The sequence below is a fragment of the Procambarus clarkii genome, chromosome 24 (genome assembly GCF_040958095.1).
Source record: "Procambarus clarkii isolate CNS0578487 chromosome 24, FALCON_Pclarkii_2.0, whole genome shotgun sequence".
Classification (NCBI taxonomy): Eukaryota; Metazoa; Arthropoda; class Malacostraca; order Decapoda; family Cambaridae; genus Procambarus; species Procambarus clarkii.
In genome coordinates, this window is record NC_091173.1 from 22969556 (window position 1) to 22986575 (window position 17020).

The 17020-nt window shown below is 54.0% G+C and overlaps 1 protein-coding gene across 1 annotated transcript in view; it reads left to right on the forward strand.

The window, feature by feature from the left end:
* The window catches only part of obe (activating signal cointegrator 1 complex subunit obelus), a 565443-nt gene that overhangs the window by 385147 nt on the left and 163276 nt on the right, over positions 1-17020 (forward strand). Inside the window, exons 35-36 of the mRNA XM_069330748.1 lie at positions 9080-9217; positions 11436-11556. Of these exons, the coding sequence (XP_069186849.1) occupies positions 9080-9217; positions 11436-11556 (259 nt within the window). The remainder of the gene's footprint in view (positions 1-9079; positions 9218-11435; positions 11557-17020) is intronic.

A 17020-nucleotide genomic window follows, 5' to 3' on the forward strand; every position in this document is an offset into this window, starting at 1 on the left:
TTGCCCGCGGGGTCGGGTTTGGCTTCGGCGTCTGTTTGGTTCTTTCGGAGACTCCCTTTCCGCCTCTTGCAATCGTTGGGTTTGTTCCTCCGGGGATCTTGTGTTGGTGCTGCGTCACCAGCTTCCTTTTTGGGGTTTTCGGGGGTTCCATGCCTTGGCACCTCCCCGAGCCTTCGCTCGATGTGTTCACGGACAGGTCATCTCTCGGCTGGGGCTTTGTGACCAGTGCTCACCAGGTCAGCCGGGGATGGTGGAGTCTGTCCGTCCGTCGGGCTCACAGCACGGTTCGGGAGTTCGTGGCTGTCTGGTTTGCGCTTCGGAGGATTTGGGTCACTTGGTGCTCTACCATTCTGCTCTGTTCAGACTGTTCTCTGGCGGTTCTTGCCGGAACCACAGGGTTTCTTTTAGGTGTTGACCTTTGAGATTGGTTTCTTGGAGTGGCTCGTTTGCTGGATTCTCGGGGTTGGCTAACGGTGAGGTTCATGTCCGGGGTGTGTCCTGCGTCCTGGCGGACAGCTGTCTCGGTTCATTCCTCTGTTTGCGGATTGGCCAGTCGTCGCCGACTCGTTTTTTTGGCTCTGCCGGACGTATGGACTCCTGGCCATGGACGTCTTCAAGTCGGAGTGGTCTAGGCATTGCCCATTTTATGTGGTGCCCTTACCCACCTGTGAGGCATTCACAGTGGATGCTTTTTGGCAGGACTGGTCTAGCTGGGGGTACCTGTTCCTCTTCTCAAGGTCCAGCTGTTGCTTCGGGTTCTGGCTCGGTTACAGCCCATTCCCACGAGAGCAGTCCTTATGGTTCCTTGGTGGCCGGCCCAGCATTATTTTCAGACGCTGCTTGATAGGTGTCCAAACCCGGGGCGTTTTCCCGTGGCTCCGTCTCTTTCGGCAGGTTGGATCGGTCCTGTACGTGACTGGTTCGGCCTTCTCCTCGGCTCTTCGCGTCTGGTATTTTGACACGGGTATCAGCATCTCTGTGGTGTTCAGGTGGCTTTGTTGACGGTGTCCCACCTGCGAGCTTCGCCTTAGCGAGAGTATGACGTTCCTGGTGTTTCTATGCACTTTTTCCTTGCTCTTCGTAGGTTGTCGTCTCTCTCGCATCGGGTTGTCTTGTCCTTTCTTGAGTTTTCAGGACCACAGTTATTTGATGTTTTTTACTGTCGCCTCATTTTGTGAGGCGCTGGCGGAGCCGCTCCGGCTTGCGTTCGGGGTAAATGTCACATCTGCCCTGTTTCGTACACTTTCTCGTGTTTTGTTTCACCTCCGGCCTGCTCATGCGTCACCTGCACCATCCTGGTCCTTGATCAGGGTGCCTTCTTATCTTCTCCTCAGTTTGTGGTTGCCCCTTCAGTTCAGGTTTCTGCTCTTTGGTACTGGTGGTAGATTTGTACGTGTGCAGCCTTTCTCCGTCCTGTCGACGGTCGAGATGGCTGTTTCCGGAGGGGTTCTTGGGTTATTGATGCTTGATTGGTTTGGCCGGGGGTGCGTCCTGTGTTGTCAGGTTGCGCTTTTTGCCGTTATCTGCATACCGTCTCTGGGGATGCGCTTTGGTTTTATCCGGTTCCGCTTGTTCCCTGTTTTCAGGGCTCGGGTCTCCCAGGTCGTCCGCAGAGTTTTTCATTCTTCCAGCCTGCGGTCTGTCTTTGCGCCCGTACTGTTCAGACATTTGCAGCTTTTGCTGCTGTGTTGGTGATGTCTAGGGCTCATTTCGGGCACAGGGATTTGAGGGTCGCACAGGTTCTTGGCCACCCATTCTTTACGCGCGTCTGCTCCTGTGCGTTCTTGTTGCCTTGGGTCGCAGGTTTGCGACCGGTTGTCTTGGCTTTGCGTTGCAGAGTTTGTGGCGGCCGCCTCCCGGGTTAGGCCTTTCTTTTCCTTCTCTTTGGGTATGAAGCTCCAGGGAGCCGTAGGGGCTCCCCACAGAAAACCAGCGTTGAATGTAATGAAACACTATTTTCTGGGTGAGCCCCGGAGGCTTCCTGGCAACCCTCCAACCCACCGGTCTGTGGTTTTTTCGCGTTGGTTGAAGCTTAGCTTCCAAACTGAAGCTTGGCAGCCGACGCGGTGAGGTACGGGGCTCCCCCCTCCCCCTCTCGGGGCAGGGAGGGCTGCACGGACAATCGGCGCGGCAGTAAAGTGTGATGTTTGCTTGTTTCCTTGTTTCCTTGTGATTGTAGGGAGTTTCTACCTCTCTGTTCGTTTTTTTGTTTTAGTTTTTTACCATGTGGGGTTTGTTTTGTTATGCCTACCTTTCTGGGTGCTTGACCCCGGTCGATGGCAGATAGGGAAACCCCAACCACAAGGGGGGTTTTCCAGGGCCATTGCTCCCTGAAACCTCTCTGAAGGGACCAGGTTCTGGCACTGGTCCCTGGTTGGTCTGAACTCCTTTGCTAATGTCCCGGTCTAATATAACATACATTAGCCCGATAAGCTCCAGGGAGCCTCCGGGGCTCACCCAGAAAATGGCGTTTCATTACATTCAACGCTGATTTCTTGTAACGTTCCAGTGTTGCTTGATCTCGCGAATTGGTTAGCTACGAGGAGCCTCCGGGTCTCACCCACAAAATGGCATTTTCTGGGGGGAACCCCGTCGGCTCCCTGGAGCTATCCAGGCTGAATGGATATGTATAACTTTCTGGCATCAGTCAATGCATGGAGTTCTTGCCTACCGGGGACCACGAGCCAGAACCTGGCCCCCTCTAGAGAGGCACGAGGAGCAATGGCCTATAGAGTCCCCCCTTATGATTGGGAGCATTCTATGTCTGCCATCGACCAGAACAGGCACCCAGAAAGGTAGGCGCCCCAAAACAAACCCCTATTCTGGTAAACTATTGCGACCGAAGACCGAACAGGTGGACAGAACTCCCCAAACGAAAATTAGCCCTCATGACGTCATCATGTCGCCGCGCCGCTGTCTGCGCAGCCCCCCCCCCTCCCCGGGAGGGGGAAGGGGGGAGCCCCAGACCCCACCGTCGGCGACCCAACCATCAGTTCTCAGGCTGATGGGATCTGGTGCGGTCGTGCCTCTGGCTCCTATTTGCAGTTGCAGTTCTGTTCCTAGTGGTATGAGCTGTCCCTTCCGGTGGTGTGTGGGCCAGGAGTATTATTCCACGGTGCTCGGGCTGCATGCACCTAGGGTTATCTTCCCTAGGTGCCCTGTAAGTACTGCCCTTGGGGCTTAGGGCTACCTTCCCTGGGTCGCCTTGGGGTCTACCTCCGCTGTGCCGTGTACTGCTCGGTACTTGGCCGCCCTTGAGGTTAGCTGGGTTTTTTTCTTGCCCTTGTTTGTCTCTGGGTAGGGGGTAGTTTTCGTCACTGGCAGGGGCGCAGGGTACTGCACAGCTAGTTTTCACCAATAACAGCGGCCGGCTCTGTTCCGCCCGGGTACGTTGTCCTCTTGCGGGGTTTTTCTTTTGTTTTTGTGTTTGCCTGGTGGGGGGTCTGCCTGTTTGGTCCCCCATCGCTGTTCTTGGGGTTTGTCTCCAGATTGTCTACTTGGTGGTCCTCCCCGCTTGGCCCCTGTGAGTGTACACGTCCCGGGGGTTCAGCTATAGCAGTTTGTTGGTAGTTTTGGGTGCCGGTTCGCAGTTCCCTGCCTGGGCTTCCCTTAGCGTGTTATCAAGGCTAAGGCCCCTGCAAAACCCCACGGGGGCTACGTGATCCGATGGATATGACCCCTGAGTCCCCCCTCGCGTCCTGCGAGTTTGACGGTTGCTCTGTCCCCTTGTCTCAGGGGGACACTCACCGGTTTTGCCTCCGCCATGCTGCCTGTTGGGTCGGTGATTGTTTTGACCCAGAGTCGTGCGACGTGTATTGTCTGTACGTTCTCCAGTTTACCCAGGCTACTGCACCTGATATGCGGGTGAGGGCAGCTGAGGCGTTGCATGCTCGATTTAGGTTGCTGCAACGCACTAGGTTGGTCGCTGCCCCGGATGCCCCGAGACTGCCCCGTTTTGGTTATAGGAACCCGGACTTGGGGGTGGGGGTCGCTTCGGCTCTGGTTCCGTCCGCCTCTCCAAGTCCTTCCCCTTCTGTTGCTCGTTCGGTCCCCCCCCCCCCCTTGCTGCCGGCTCCTAAACGTCTGAGGGTTTCGGAGCCGGGGCAGGGTTTAGTCGGTTGTGAGACTCGGGCGGTCTCGGGGGTGTCCCCTTCTGGGGCAGTGGCGGAGGCATTCTAGCCTGGTCCTTCTGCCGAAGCTTCTGGGTCTGGCCAGTGGGCCCCCTTTGTTCCTGCTTTGTCGGCTGCTCCCACCTTTTCTTTGGGGGTGGGGGCTCAGGAGGACGCCTCGGCCCCGGGCCCTCTGGGTGAGGTTCCTGAGGTTGGGGAGGGGTTGGCTTGGGGGCCTTGGGCCCCATTGGACCCCGCCTGGGTTTTTTTGCCATCTGAGCGGGGCTTGGTGTTACAACGAGGGGGGTTCTCTTTTGCTCCCTCCGCGTACGAATTGGATTTGGTGTCCACCCCTCCCCGAGTTAGGTTCTGTGATCCCGAGGGTTCTTCGGTTCCGTCTTTGCAGAGGTTTCCCGCTTCCCGTGTTTCGACTTCGGAGGTGCGGGAGGCCTTGGCGACTTACCTCTTGCGTGACCCGGATTATGCCTTCCTGATGGATCCTCGTTCCTTCGTGTACTGATCCCCTGGTTCGTGCTGGTTTCGTTATGAGGTTCCGGAGTCGTCCTTGTTGGCAGACTGTCCTCGCTTTTCGTTGGAGGCTTGGCACACGTTCTGTCAGTCCCGTGCGCTTGAGTGGCGAGAAGTTTCCTTGGCGTTGCAGGTTTTCCTGGAGGGCGCTTTCGAACATCTGAATGCTTGTTTGTTCGCCCCTGCCCTTCCGCGGGATGTTGGTGTCATGCAGCTTCACGTGCAGGTTCCTTCCCTCTCGGCTTCCTTGATTGCGGAGGATTTGCGGACTCGTGGCCTGCTTGCTTCGGCTCTGCGTTTCTTTTCCCTCCTGGAGCTATCCTCGGATTGGCTCGAGTTGGATGTGGGAGCGCTTGGGGCCGCTGCTGGGTCTGGTGCCCTGCCCTCGGCTGTGCGGTCGTCGTCTGCTTTGTTGAAGCTCTTTGCGCCCATCCTGCGTGATGCGGTTTCGCAGTTCTATGCTTCTCGCCTCGCGTGTCGTCAGGCGGTGCTAGCTTCCTCCTTGGAGTCCGCCTGGGCCCTGGCTCTTCGTTTTTCCTCGCCCTTTTGTCCTTTGCTGTTTGCGGACTCTGCGGTGGGGCAGTATCTGCAGGCAGCCTCGGTTAGTTGTCGGCCTATGTCGGAGTTGTTGTTGCTCCGGGGGGCTCGTGGGGAGCCTTCCCGGAAGGGGCGTGCCAGGGCTCGGGGGTCTTTTCGTCGGGGTAGGCCTTTGCTACCAGATTCGGGGCTGGTGGCGCCTTCAGTTCTGGCTGTTGCTGGACAGAGTGGGCTCCGTCCTGTTCGCCGCCTTGGTTCTTGCAAGGTGCGTTGGCCCTTTCGCGGTTCGCCCCATTGATGGGGCGATGGGGGGGCGGCTCACCTGGTTTGCCCACGCCTGGTCCCGCGATTCATGGGCTTTTCAGGTTGTTTCGCGCGGCCTGTGGTGGCGTTGGGTGGCTCTTCCTCCCTCGGGGGTTTCGGGGCTTGTGGGGCAGGTCTCTTCTCTTGCGCTCTGTCAGGTCATCTCGGAGTGGGTTCGCTTGGGTGTAGTCGAAACGACGTCATCCCTCAGGTGGGTTTCCCGCCTGTTTCTGGTTCCGAAACGGGACTGCGCGGACCTCCGGTTCATTCTGGACTTGTCCCGTCTGAACCCGTGGGTGTTGTGCCCCACCTTTCGGATGACTACGCTGTCCCAGGTCCGTCTTCTCTTGGAGAGGGGCGCTTGGATGGTGTCCCTGGATCTCAAGGACACGTATTGGCACGTCCCGGTTCATCCGGAGTTCAGGGACTGGCTCGAGTTTGTTGTGGGGCGTCAAGGTTACCGCTTTCGTTGTCTTCCCTTTGGGTTGAATCTGGCGCCACACGTTTTTACACACCTAACTCGGGTCGTGGTGGCCCGCCTGCGTCTGCTAGGTGTTCGGGTGCTGGCCTATCTCGACAACTGGCTGGTTTGGGCTCCCAGCTGGTCCACATGTCTGCTCGCCAGGGATTTGGTTCTTTCCCAGCTCGCCAGGTTCGGGTTCTTGGTGAACTGCAGGAAGTCCCATCTGGTTCCCTCTAAGGTTCGGTCTTGGCTGGGTCTGGTTTGCAACGCTCGGACTGCTTCCTTGTCTCTTCCTCTGGCGGCTCTCTTGCGCCTGCGGTCCCGCCTTCGCCCATTTCTGAGGGGTTCCCGGGTCACAAGGCGGTTGTTCGAGAGTTTGTGCGGGAGCCTGAACTTTGCCATGATGGTCTACCCGCCGGGTTGGGTGTGGCTTCGTTGGCTGTTCTGGTTCCTTCGGGGCCGGCCCTTCTGCCTCTCTCGCGATCGTTGGGTTCGACCTCCTGGGGCTTTGCGTCAGTTGCTGCGTCGCCAGCTTCCTCTTCGGGTTTTTCGGGGTTCGGTGCCTTGGCGCCTTCCCATGCCCTCGCTCGATGTGTACACGGACGCATCGTCTCTTGGCTGGGGTTTTGTGACCAGTGCTCACCAGGCCGGCCAGGGACGGTGGGTTCCGTCTTTCCGTTGGGCTCACAGCACAGTGCGGGAGTTCGCGGCAGTGTAGATGTCGCTCCGGAGGATTCGAGTCGCTCGCGGATCAACGATCCGGCTCCATTCGGACTGCACCCCGGTGGTTCATTGTTTGAACCGAGGGGGTTCGATGCGATCCTTGGCTCTTTGGGGCTGGTCACTTCAGGTGACTCGTCTGCTGAGTTCTCGGGTTTTGGCTCTCCTGGCGGTTCATGTCCGGGGGATGTCCAACGTCCTGGCGGACGGCCTGTCTCGGTTCCATCCCCTGTCCTCGGAGTGGACGATCGATGCCGACTCCTTCCGTTCGCTGTGCCGGATGTTCGGGACTCCGGACGTGGATCTTTTTGTGTCGGCGTGGTCGAGGCGTCTTCCAGTTTATGTGGCGCCTTTTCCCGACTGCGAAGCCGTCGAGGTCGACGCCTTCCGGCTGGACTGGGCGAGGTGGGATTACCTGTACCTCTTTCCCCCGGTTCCGCTGTTGCTCCAGGTCCTGACTCGCTTGGAGACTTACCAGGATCGTATGGTCCTTCTGGCCCCTTGGTGGCCGGCCCAGCCTTGGTTTCAGGCGCTGCTTGCTCGGTGTCCGTACCTGAGGGTCTTCCCGTGGCTCCGCCTCTTTCAGCAGATCGGTCCGGCCCTGTACGAGGCTGGTTTTATCTTCTCGAGTCTTCGCGTCTGGTGTTTTTGACTCTGGTTTATCATTCGTTGTATGGTGTGCAGGTGGCTTCGTTGTTGGTCTCCCACCAGCGTACTTCGTCTCAGCGGCAGTATGAGGTTTCCTGGCGGTCCTTCCAGTTTTTCCTATCATTGCGTCGGATTTCTTCGGTCTCTTATAGGGTTGTTCTGTCCTTTCTCTCTTGGCTGTTTCAGGACCGTCATCTTATGCCAAATACTGTCGCTTCGTATCGTGCGACATTGGCGGAGCCGCTTCAGCTTGCTTTCGGGGTTGATGTTACTTCCGCCCCGTTTCGCAAGTTATCCCGGGCGTTGTTTCACCTCCAGCCTGCTCATGCTCCGCCTGAGCCGTCTTGGTCTTTGGACCGAGTGCTCTCGTTTCTCTCTCTGCCCCGGTTTGCGGTGGCCCCTTCCGTTCGGGATTGTTTTTCCAAGGCTCTTTTCCTGTTGGCATTAGCCTCGGGGGTCTGGTTGGCGAGCTTCATGCTCTCCTCCGGCGCCGGGGTTTCTGCTCTTTCGGTCCTGGTGGTCGTTTTGTTCGTTTGCAGCCGTCTCCCTCTTTTCTGGCGAAGAATGAGTCGGCTGCATTCCGGAGGGGGCCGTGGGTTGTTGATGCTTGGTTGGTCCGGCCGGGGGTGCATCATGTGTTGTGTCCGGTTGCGGCTCTCCGCCGTTATTTGCACACCACGGCTTCTGTTGCCGGGGATGCGCTCTGGGTTGATCCGGTTTCCCTTCTTCCCTGTTCCCGGGCTCGGGTCTCTCAGGTTGTCCGCAGGGTTATTAAGTGTAGCCAGCCTGCGGTTTTTCCCCGGGCCCACGACGTTCGTAAATTTGCTGCTTTGGCGGCTGTCTTTGGCAACATGTCTTGGGTGGACATTCGGGCCTGGGGTTTTTGGAGATCGAACAGGGTCCTGGCCGCTCGCTACCTGGTGAATGTTCCTGGGCCTCGTCGGGCCTGCGTTGCTTTGGGTCAACGGTTGCAGCCAGTTGTCTCGACTTCGCGTTGAGGAGTGAGGACGGACCGCCGCCCGGGTAAGTCCCTGTTTTTTCCTTATCTTTGGGTAGTTAGCTCCCGGAAGCCGACGGGGCTCCCCCAGAAATCCAGCGTTGAATGTAATGAAACGCCATTTTCTGGGTGAGTCCCGGAGGCTCCCCGGCATCCCTCCCTTCCTCCGGGCGGCGGTGTTTTTCGCGTTTTTGACATCCAGCCTAAGAACAAATGGTTGGGTCGCCAACGGTGGGGTCTGGGGCTCCCCCCTTTCCCCCTCCCAGGGAGGGGGGGTTGCGCAGACGGCGGCGCGGCGACATGATGACGTCATGAGGGCTAATTTTCGTTTGGGGAGTTCTGTCCACCTGTTCGGTCTTCGGTCGCACTAGTTTACCAGAATAGGGGTTTGTTTTGGGGCGCCTACCTTTCTGGGTGCCTGTCCTGGTCGATGGTAGACATAGAATGCTCCCAATCATAAGGGGGGTCTCTATAGGCCATTGCTCCTCGTGCCTCTCTAGAGGGGGCCAGGTTCTGGCTCGTGGTCCCCGGTAGGCAAGAATTCCATGCATTGACTGATGCCAGAAAGTTATACATATCCATTCAGCCTGGATAGCTCCAGGGAGCCTCCAGGACTCACCCAGAAAATGGCGTTTCATTACATTCAACGCTGGATTTATCACATTCAACTCTGGTTTTTTATTTTTGTATACGTTAAAATACTTTAAAAGTGCTTAAGTTCCCGCGTTAGGATTTAAGAGTGCAACATTATAATCTTATTCACTTTATTTTCAGATGGAGCAGATTTTAAGTAATATTCGCGATGAAAACCTACGTCTTTGCTTGTCATTTGGTGTTGGTCTTCACCACGCTGGACTAGTGGAGAAGGATAGGAAGGTTGTAGAAGAACTGTTTGTCAATCAGAAGATACAGGTGAAGTATAGCAGCAGAGTTTATTTGTGCTGATTGCAAGTGTAATGTTTAAAGCAGGGCTTAAATTATGGTTGACTTTGGGTTTTATGTTCATCTTATTATGTATTGTAGTTTTATGCATTTGGCACCATTGTCTCATTTGCCTTTGCAGATAATAATACAAAAAATTGGTTTCTTTCTATGTTGTGTGCATTTTTATTGTAGTACACACGTACATGTAAGTATACAAATTTGAAATGGTTTACATTTGGTAAGTTTCAAACATTACAGTGATAAGTTCCTGGAAGATATGATGTATTTAAACATTGGTTACATAACATGATGTTTAAACAAAAAATTGATACAGTAAGGCAACATCAAATTATCTTTCGTGCCTTACAATAAGTTTTATATTTAAATGAACTTGAAAACAATTCAAAGGTAAATATATAAAAGCAGAGTTAATGCACACAATTAACACAAGCCAAGAACTGCTGTGACTCTTACTTCCTCTTGTGTGGATCCCTTCATAGGACCTGTCTCTCTGTTTTGATTTAATACAAATGTCTATACAAAATATAGTTTTATTAGTGTTCATTATATATTTGATTTAGCACATTGATTCTAAATTTCTAATGTAGAATTCTCATCTACATGTGGTCCTGATTATTTTGTGGCATTGAAATGTGTTCTGGCTTATTTTATTTTGTACTAGGCACTGTATGGAACAATATGTAAATGCTGCCGGTGAACAGAAACAAGGCAAAGGATACGGATTTCTGTAGGAGACTCTTGGTGGCTCCCTGAAGATATCTCACTAAGGTGGCATCCCAGTACTGAATCATATTGGCCACTGATACCTTTCATAAGTGTTTATCCTGTAGACTGTGTTCAGTGTTGGTTCTTTGCGAACCCCCATGATTCATCCTCTGAACCACAAGGGGTCACTCTGATCCTTCATTCTTTGTAGCTGGACTATTGTGTAGGTTGGCTTTTGGATTTACGTGCAGGGTGTATCCATTGTTCTCGCAGGTGGTTTATCTCGCTTCATAGTGGGCCACCAGTGATGCATCCTTCTGTTCGCTCTCCAAGACATTCAGTTGCCCCTAGGTGAACCTCTTTACTTTGGTATGGATCACTCGACTTCTTTTGAACAATCGGAAGTTTGCAACTAGATTAGTACCAGAATTGAGAGGGCTCAATTTATAAGGACAGATTGAGAAAACTTGCTATCACAACCATAGGAAACAGAAGAAACAGAGGGGATATCATCACAGTATTCAAATTCCTGAGGGGAATAGACAAAGTGGACAAAGAAAGCCGGTCTAAATTAAAAAAAAAATAAGACGAGTGGTTATCAATTGAAGCTGGACACGCAATCAAGTTGTAGAGATGTATTGACGCTCTCGTTCCATGTTTGAAGGGTTGGAAAGGGAAATGCATTTATGGAAAAGGTAGTTAAAGCCAATTCCATAGACAACTTTAGGAAAACATTTGATAGAAACAATGTTGAAAGAGGTAATTAGCACACCAGGTATAAAAATCTAGAAACTGGGGCCTAATTTTAAAGATGTGAATTTCACTCTCATAGTTACTGATTAGTATGTGTCAAAGTTTAACCAGCCTGCAGTCTACCCTCGGGTAAATATTATAAGTTTGCGGCTCTCGTGTTTTCGAATATATCATTGGCAAATACCTAACTCGGGTTTTGGTGGTTCAACAAGGTGGTGGCAGTTCATTCTTTGTTGAATGTTCTTGGTTCACTCAGGGCTTGTGTGGCTTGAGGGCAGTTAATGCACCACTAATTCCACATTCCTGGGAGTAATGTTCTGCAACTTTCTTCATCCCCTGTGAGTACTCCTTTGGTTTGTTTCTCTGTGGTGACATAGTACCAAGGAATCACCATGGAGCCCCTCCCAGGAAACCAGTGTTGAGTGTAATGAAATAACTTTTTCTGATGTATCCTTGGTTTAGGGGAAGCAAACAACTGTCCACTTCTCGCTTGCTTCTGCTTCTCATGTAATGGTTCGGTAATTTCTCATCCCATACAACCTTAAATTCAAGGCAGAGTATTTCAAACTTGGCAGAGTGAGTCTCATAAAGAAGCTAATGTATCTTTTAGCTTCCTTCCAACAATCTTCCTAGGAGTGGTGATGGATATAAGGCTGTGGATACCTCCGGTGATCACCCTAATGCAATCACATCATGAACAACATAATTAAAATTATTTTTTTTCCAGATTCTCATCACAACAGCCACCCTTGCATGGGGAGTAAACTTCCCAGCACATCTGGTGGTGGTTAAGGGAACAGAGTACTATGATGGCAAGACTAAGAGATATGTAGATTTTCCAATTACTGGTAAGATATTTATCATAGTTCCCCATTTATTTTTACCATTATATTTTTTTCTGGTGGGAGCCCCTACGGCTCCCCGGAGCTTACTAGGATGATATGCTAATGTCTGGCTCCAGTATTTTGTGTGTTCTGGCTCCAGTATTTTTGCAGCACTGTGCCTTGTGTGTGGCTGCTGTACTCCAGGGGTGCGAGAGCCAGGAGTTATTCCTTGGTACTCAGGCTGCATGCACCTAGGGTTCCCTTCTCTAGGTGCCTTCTAAGTACTGCCCTTGGAGCTTGGAGTTACCTTCCACAAGTTCCTCGGGGGTCTGCTTCTGTGTGTCCGTTTTACTGCTCGGTTTTTCGGCCGCTCTTTGGGTACTTGGGGGTTTTGTGTTCCCTAGTTAACCTTAGGGTAAGAGGCAGTTTTCACACTGGTAGGGGCGCAGGGTGCTGTGCAGCTAGTTGTCACCTATCACAGCAGCCGGCTCTGTTCCTTGAGTACATTGTCCTCTTGTGGGGTTTTGTTTTTCTTTCTCTTTTTGCCTTGGTGGGGGGATCTGCCCTATTTGCCACTGGTGTTTGGACTCACCCTGATACTTGGTGGTGCCCCCTGCTTGGTCCCCGTGAGTGTACACGTCCCTGGGGTTCAGGCTTTCGACAGTTTGTTTGGTAGTTTTGGGTGCCGGTTAGCAGTACCCTGCCTGGGGTTTACCTGAGCACGAGTCCTCTTCAAGTAAATCCTCAGGACCCTATGAATCCCCATAAGGGACTCATGGGTCCGATGGATGTGACCCCGGGGTCCCCCCCCCCCCTCGCTTCGTGCGAGTTTGAGAGTTGTTCGGTCCACTTGTCTCAGGGCAACCCTCACTGTTTTTGCCTCTGTCACGCAGCCTGTTGGGTCGGTGACACTTTCGACCCTGAATCCTGTGAGTATTGTTGCTTGCTAGTGACTCAATTTACCCAATCTATGGATGATCATCTTCGGGTACAGGCTGCACAGGCATTGCATTCTAGGTTTCGGTTGTTGCAACGAGCTACGTTGGTTGCTCACCCGGATGTCCCGCGGCTGCCCCGTTTTGCTTATAGGGACCCGGACTTGGGGGTGGGGGTCGCTTCGACCCTGGTTCAGTCCGCACCTAGTGGTCCTCCTGTTGTTTGTTCTGGTCCCCCTCCCCTGCTTCTGGCCAGGAAATGTCTGAAGGTTTCGGAGTCGAAGTAGGGATTACTTGATCTCGAGACTCGGGCAGCTTCGGGGGATGCCCCTTCCGTGGCGGCGGCAGAGGCTTTCGAATCTTGTCTCTCGGCCGAAGCTTCTGGGTCTGACCAGTAGGCCCCTTTCTTCCGACTTCAACGGCTGCGCTGTCCTTGTCTTGTGGGGTCGGTGCTTGGGGAGATAACTCGGCCCCGGGTCCTGCAGAAGAGGACCCCGGGGCTGGGGAGGGGCTGACTTGGGGGTCTTGGGCCCCGCTGGACCCTGCCTGGGTTTTTCTATCCTCTGAGCGGTGCTTACTGTTACAAGGAGTGGGGTTTTCTTTTCCTCCCTCTGCGTACGAGTTGGATTTGGTGTCTGCCCTCCCCTGGTTCGGTTCCGTTTTCCCCCAGGTGCTTCGGTTCCAACTTTCCAGGGGTTTTCGGCTTATTGCATCCAACCTGCTGCAGTGCGAGCGGCCCTTGCGGCAAACCACCTGTGTGACCCGGATTATGCCTCGGCAATGGATCCCTCGGCCTTCAAGTTTGGGACTTCGTTCCCTCTCTGGCTCCGTTACGAGGTTCCGGAGTCGTCCTGGCTGGAGGACTGTCCTGTCTTTGCCTTGGAGGCTTTGCACTCCTTCTGCCGTTCCTGCACGCTTGAGTGGAGGGAGGCTTCGACGGTGCTTCAGGTTTTCCTGCAGGGCGACCTTGAGCACCTCAATGAGTGCTTGTTTGCTCCTGCCCTTCCCCGGGATGTTGGTGTCATTCAGCTCCATGTGCAGGTTCCCCTCCTTTCGGCGGCGCAGGTGGCGGAGGACTTGCGCACTCGGGGCATTTTGGTTGCGGCCTTGCGCTTCCTTTTCCTCCTGGAGCTGTCTTCTGACTGGTTCACGGAGGATGTGGGGGCGCTTCGGGCTATTCCTGGGTCTGGCGCCTTGGCCTCGGCTACTCGCTCGTCAGCTGTCTTGCTGAGGCTTTTCGCGCCGGATGCGGTGGCTCTGTTTTATGCCTCCCAGCTCGCGTGTTGGCAGACGGTGCTTGCCTCCTCTGTGGAATCCACTTGGGCCTTGGCTCTTAGGATGTCTTCCCAGTTTTGCCCTCTCTTGTTTGAGGCTTCAGCCATTGCGCAGTTTATTCAGGCTGCTTCGGCTTCCTGTCGTCCTATGTCGGACTTGCTGGTTCTCCGGGGGTCCCGTGGTGGGCCTTCCTGGAAGGGTCCCACCAAGGCTCGGGGTTCTTCTCGTCATGGTAGGCCACGCTCATGCCTGGTCCTACGATTTGTGGGCGTTTCGGGTTGTTTCGCACTGCCTCCAGTGGCGTTGGGTGGCCTCTCCCTCTGCTGGGGAGTTCGGGGCTGGCAAGGCAGGCTTCTTTCCCTGCGCTCTGTCAGGTCATCTTGGAGTGGGTTCGCTTGGGCGTGGTCGAAACGACGACATCCCTCAGATGGGTTTCCCGTTTGTTTCCAGTCTCGAAATGGGACTGCACGGACCTGCAGTTCATTCTGATCTTGTCCCGTCTGAACCCCTGGGTTCATTGCCCCTCCTTTCGGATGACCACGCTGTCCCAGGTTCGGCTCCTGTTGGAGCCAGGTGCTTGGATGGTGTCCCTGGACCTCCGAGACGCTTATTGGCATGTCCCGATTCATCCGGGGTTCAGGGAATGGCTCAGTTTTATTGTGGGGCTTCGTGCTTACTGCTTTCGTTGTCGTCCGTTAGATTTGAACCTGGCACCTCACGTTTTCACGCGCCTCACGTGGGTCGTGGTGACCCATCTGCGTGTGTCAGGTGTTAGAGTGTTGGCCTACTTCAACGACTGGCTGGTTTGGGCTCCCAGCCAGTCCGCTTGTCTGCTAGCCAGGGATCTGGTTCTTTCTCATCTTGCCGGGTTCGGGTTCTTGGTGGATTGGAGGAAGTCGGTTGAGCCGAGCAGGGAGCCAGTTGGCCGAGCGGACAGCACACTGGGCTTGTGATCCTGTGGTCCTGGGTTCGATCCCAGGCGCCGGCGAGAAACAATGGGCAGAGTTTCTTTCACCTTATGCCCCTGTTACCTAGCAGTAAAATAGGTACCTGGGTGATAGTCAGCTGTCACGGGCTGCTTCCTGGGGGTGGAGGCCTGGTCGAGGACCGGGCTACGGGGACACTATAAAAGCCCCGAAATCATCTCAAGATAACCTCAAGAAATCCCATCTGGTTCCCTCCCAGGTTCGGACCTGGCTGGGCCTTGTGTGGGACTCTCGGACCGCTTCCTTGTCTTTTCCTCCGGAGTCTCTTCTGCGGCTGCAGTCCCGCTTGTGCCTGTTTCTGGGGGAGCTCCCGGGTCACCCGGTGGTTGCTCGAGGGTCTGTGCGGGAGCCTGAACTTCGCGATGCAGGTCTGCTCACCGGGGCGGGTTTGGCTTCGTCGGCTGTTCTGGTTCCTTCGGGGACGTCCCTTCCGCCTCTCTCGCGATCGCTGGGTTCGGACCCCGAGGGCTTTGTGTCAGTTGCTGCGTCTCCGGCTTCCTCTTCAGGTTTTTCGGGGTTCAGTGTCTTGCCGCCTTCCCGAGCCCTCGCTCGATGTGTTCACGGACGCGTCGTCTCTCGGCTGGGGCTTTATGACCAGTGCTCACGAGGCCGGCGAGGGTCGGTGGGGTCTGTCCTTCCTTCGAGCCCACAGCACTGTGCGGGAGTTCTTTGCGGTGTGGTTTGCTCTTCGGAGGATTCGAGTCGCCCACTGGTCGACGATCCAGCTCCATTCGGACTGCTTCTTGGTGGTTCATTGTCTGAACAGGGGTGGGGGGGGTTCGATGAGGTCCTTGGCTATTTGGCGCTGGTCGCTTCGAGTGACTCGTCTGCTGAGTTCTCGGGGTTTGGCTCTCCTGGCAGTTCACATGCTGGGAGTGTCCAACGTCTTGGCTGTCAGCCTGTCTCATTTCGTTCCCATTTCGTTCGAGGGAGCTGGTCGGCCGAGCGGACAGCACACTGGGCTTGTGATCCTGTGGTCCTGGGTTCGATCCCAGGCGCTGGCGAGAAACAATGGGCAAAAGTTTCTTTCACCCTATGCCCCTGTTACCTAGCAGTAAAAATAGGTACCTGGGTGTTAGTCAGCTGTCACGGGCTGCTTCCTGGGGGTGGAGGCCTGGTCGAGGACCGGGCCGCGGGACACTAAAAAGCCCCGAAATCATCTCAAGATAACCTCTCAAGATAACCCTCTCCACGGAATGGACGGTTGACACCGACTCCTTCTGTTTTCTTTGCCAGACGTTCAGACGCCCCAAGGTGGACCTCTTCGCATCGGCATAGTCATGGCGCCTTCCCCTGTTTGTGGCGCCCTTTCCCGACTGCAAGGCCGTCGGGGTCGACGCCTTTCGGCAGGACTGGTCAAGGTGGGGGTTCTTGTACCTCATTTTCCCGTTTCAGCTGTTGCTCCAGGTCTTGACTCGCTTAGAGACTTACCAGGGGAGAGTTGTCCTCTTGGCCCCTTGGTGGCCGGCCCAGCCGTGGTTTCAGGTAATGCTTTCTCGGTGTCTGAACCCGGAGGTTTTTCCGCGGTTCCGCCTCTCCCAGCAGATCGGACATCACCAGGTGGCTTTTTTATTAGTGTCCCACCTGCGGGCTTCGTCTCGGCGGCAGTACAGTGGTACTTCGGTTTAAGAGTTTAATCCGTTCCTGGAGACTGCTCGTATTCCGAAGCTAATTTCCCCATATGAAATAATGGGAAATGAATTAATCCGTTCCTGACTACCCCAAAAACCCCACTTCAAACTAAATTTTATACCTAATTCATCTAAATAAACCTACAAAACTATGTTCAAGTTATTACTTACCTTGCTGTTGGCGTATGGAAGATGGTGAGGAGGGGGAAGGAGGAGAGGTGTTACTGTTTGGAAGGGGAGTCCCCTTCCATTATAACATCAGGCAGCGAGGACTTCACTGGTGTGCACACTCTGGCACGTTTTGCCTGCATACCACTAAGACTTGCTTGTCTTACTAAGAATCTGTCTAAAGACACTTGTTTTCCCTACATTTTAACACTTGTCTGTAGTAAGACATCACATTGTCATTTAAAAGGTCAATGCAATGGCCTGCTACAGCTTTATCTGGGTGAGCTTTTTCAACAAAACTTTGCAATTCTTCCCATACTTCACACATTTTCTTAACACTTTAGCGTTATCACGGCACTCGAGAGCGTTACCACTTTTTGCATTGAGGTCGCACAGCGGACTCGCTCATGAGTCACGAGAAAAAATATTTCTATAAACTCTTTGTTATGCGATCGACTTTGGGATAGTTTGAAAATGTCCGCCATGAAATTTT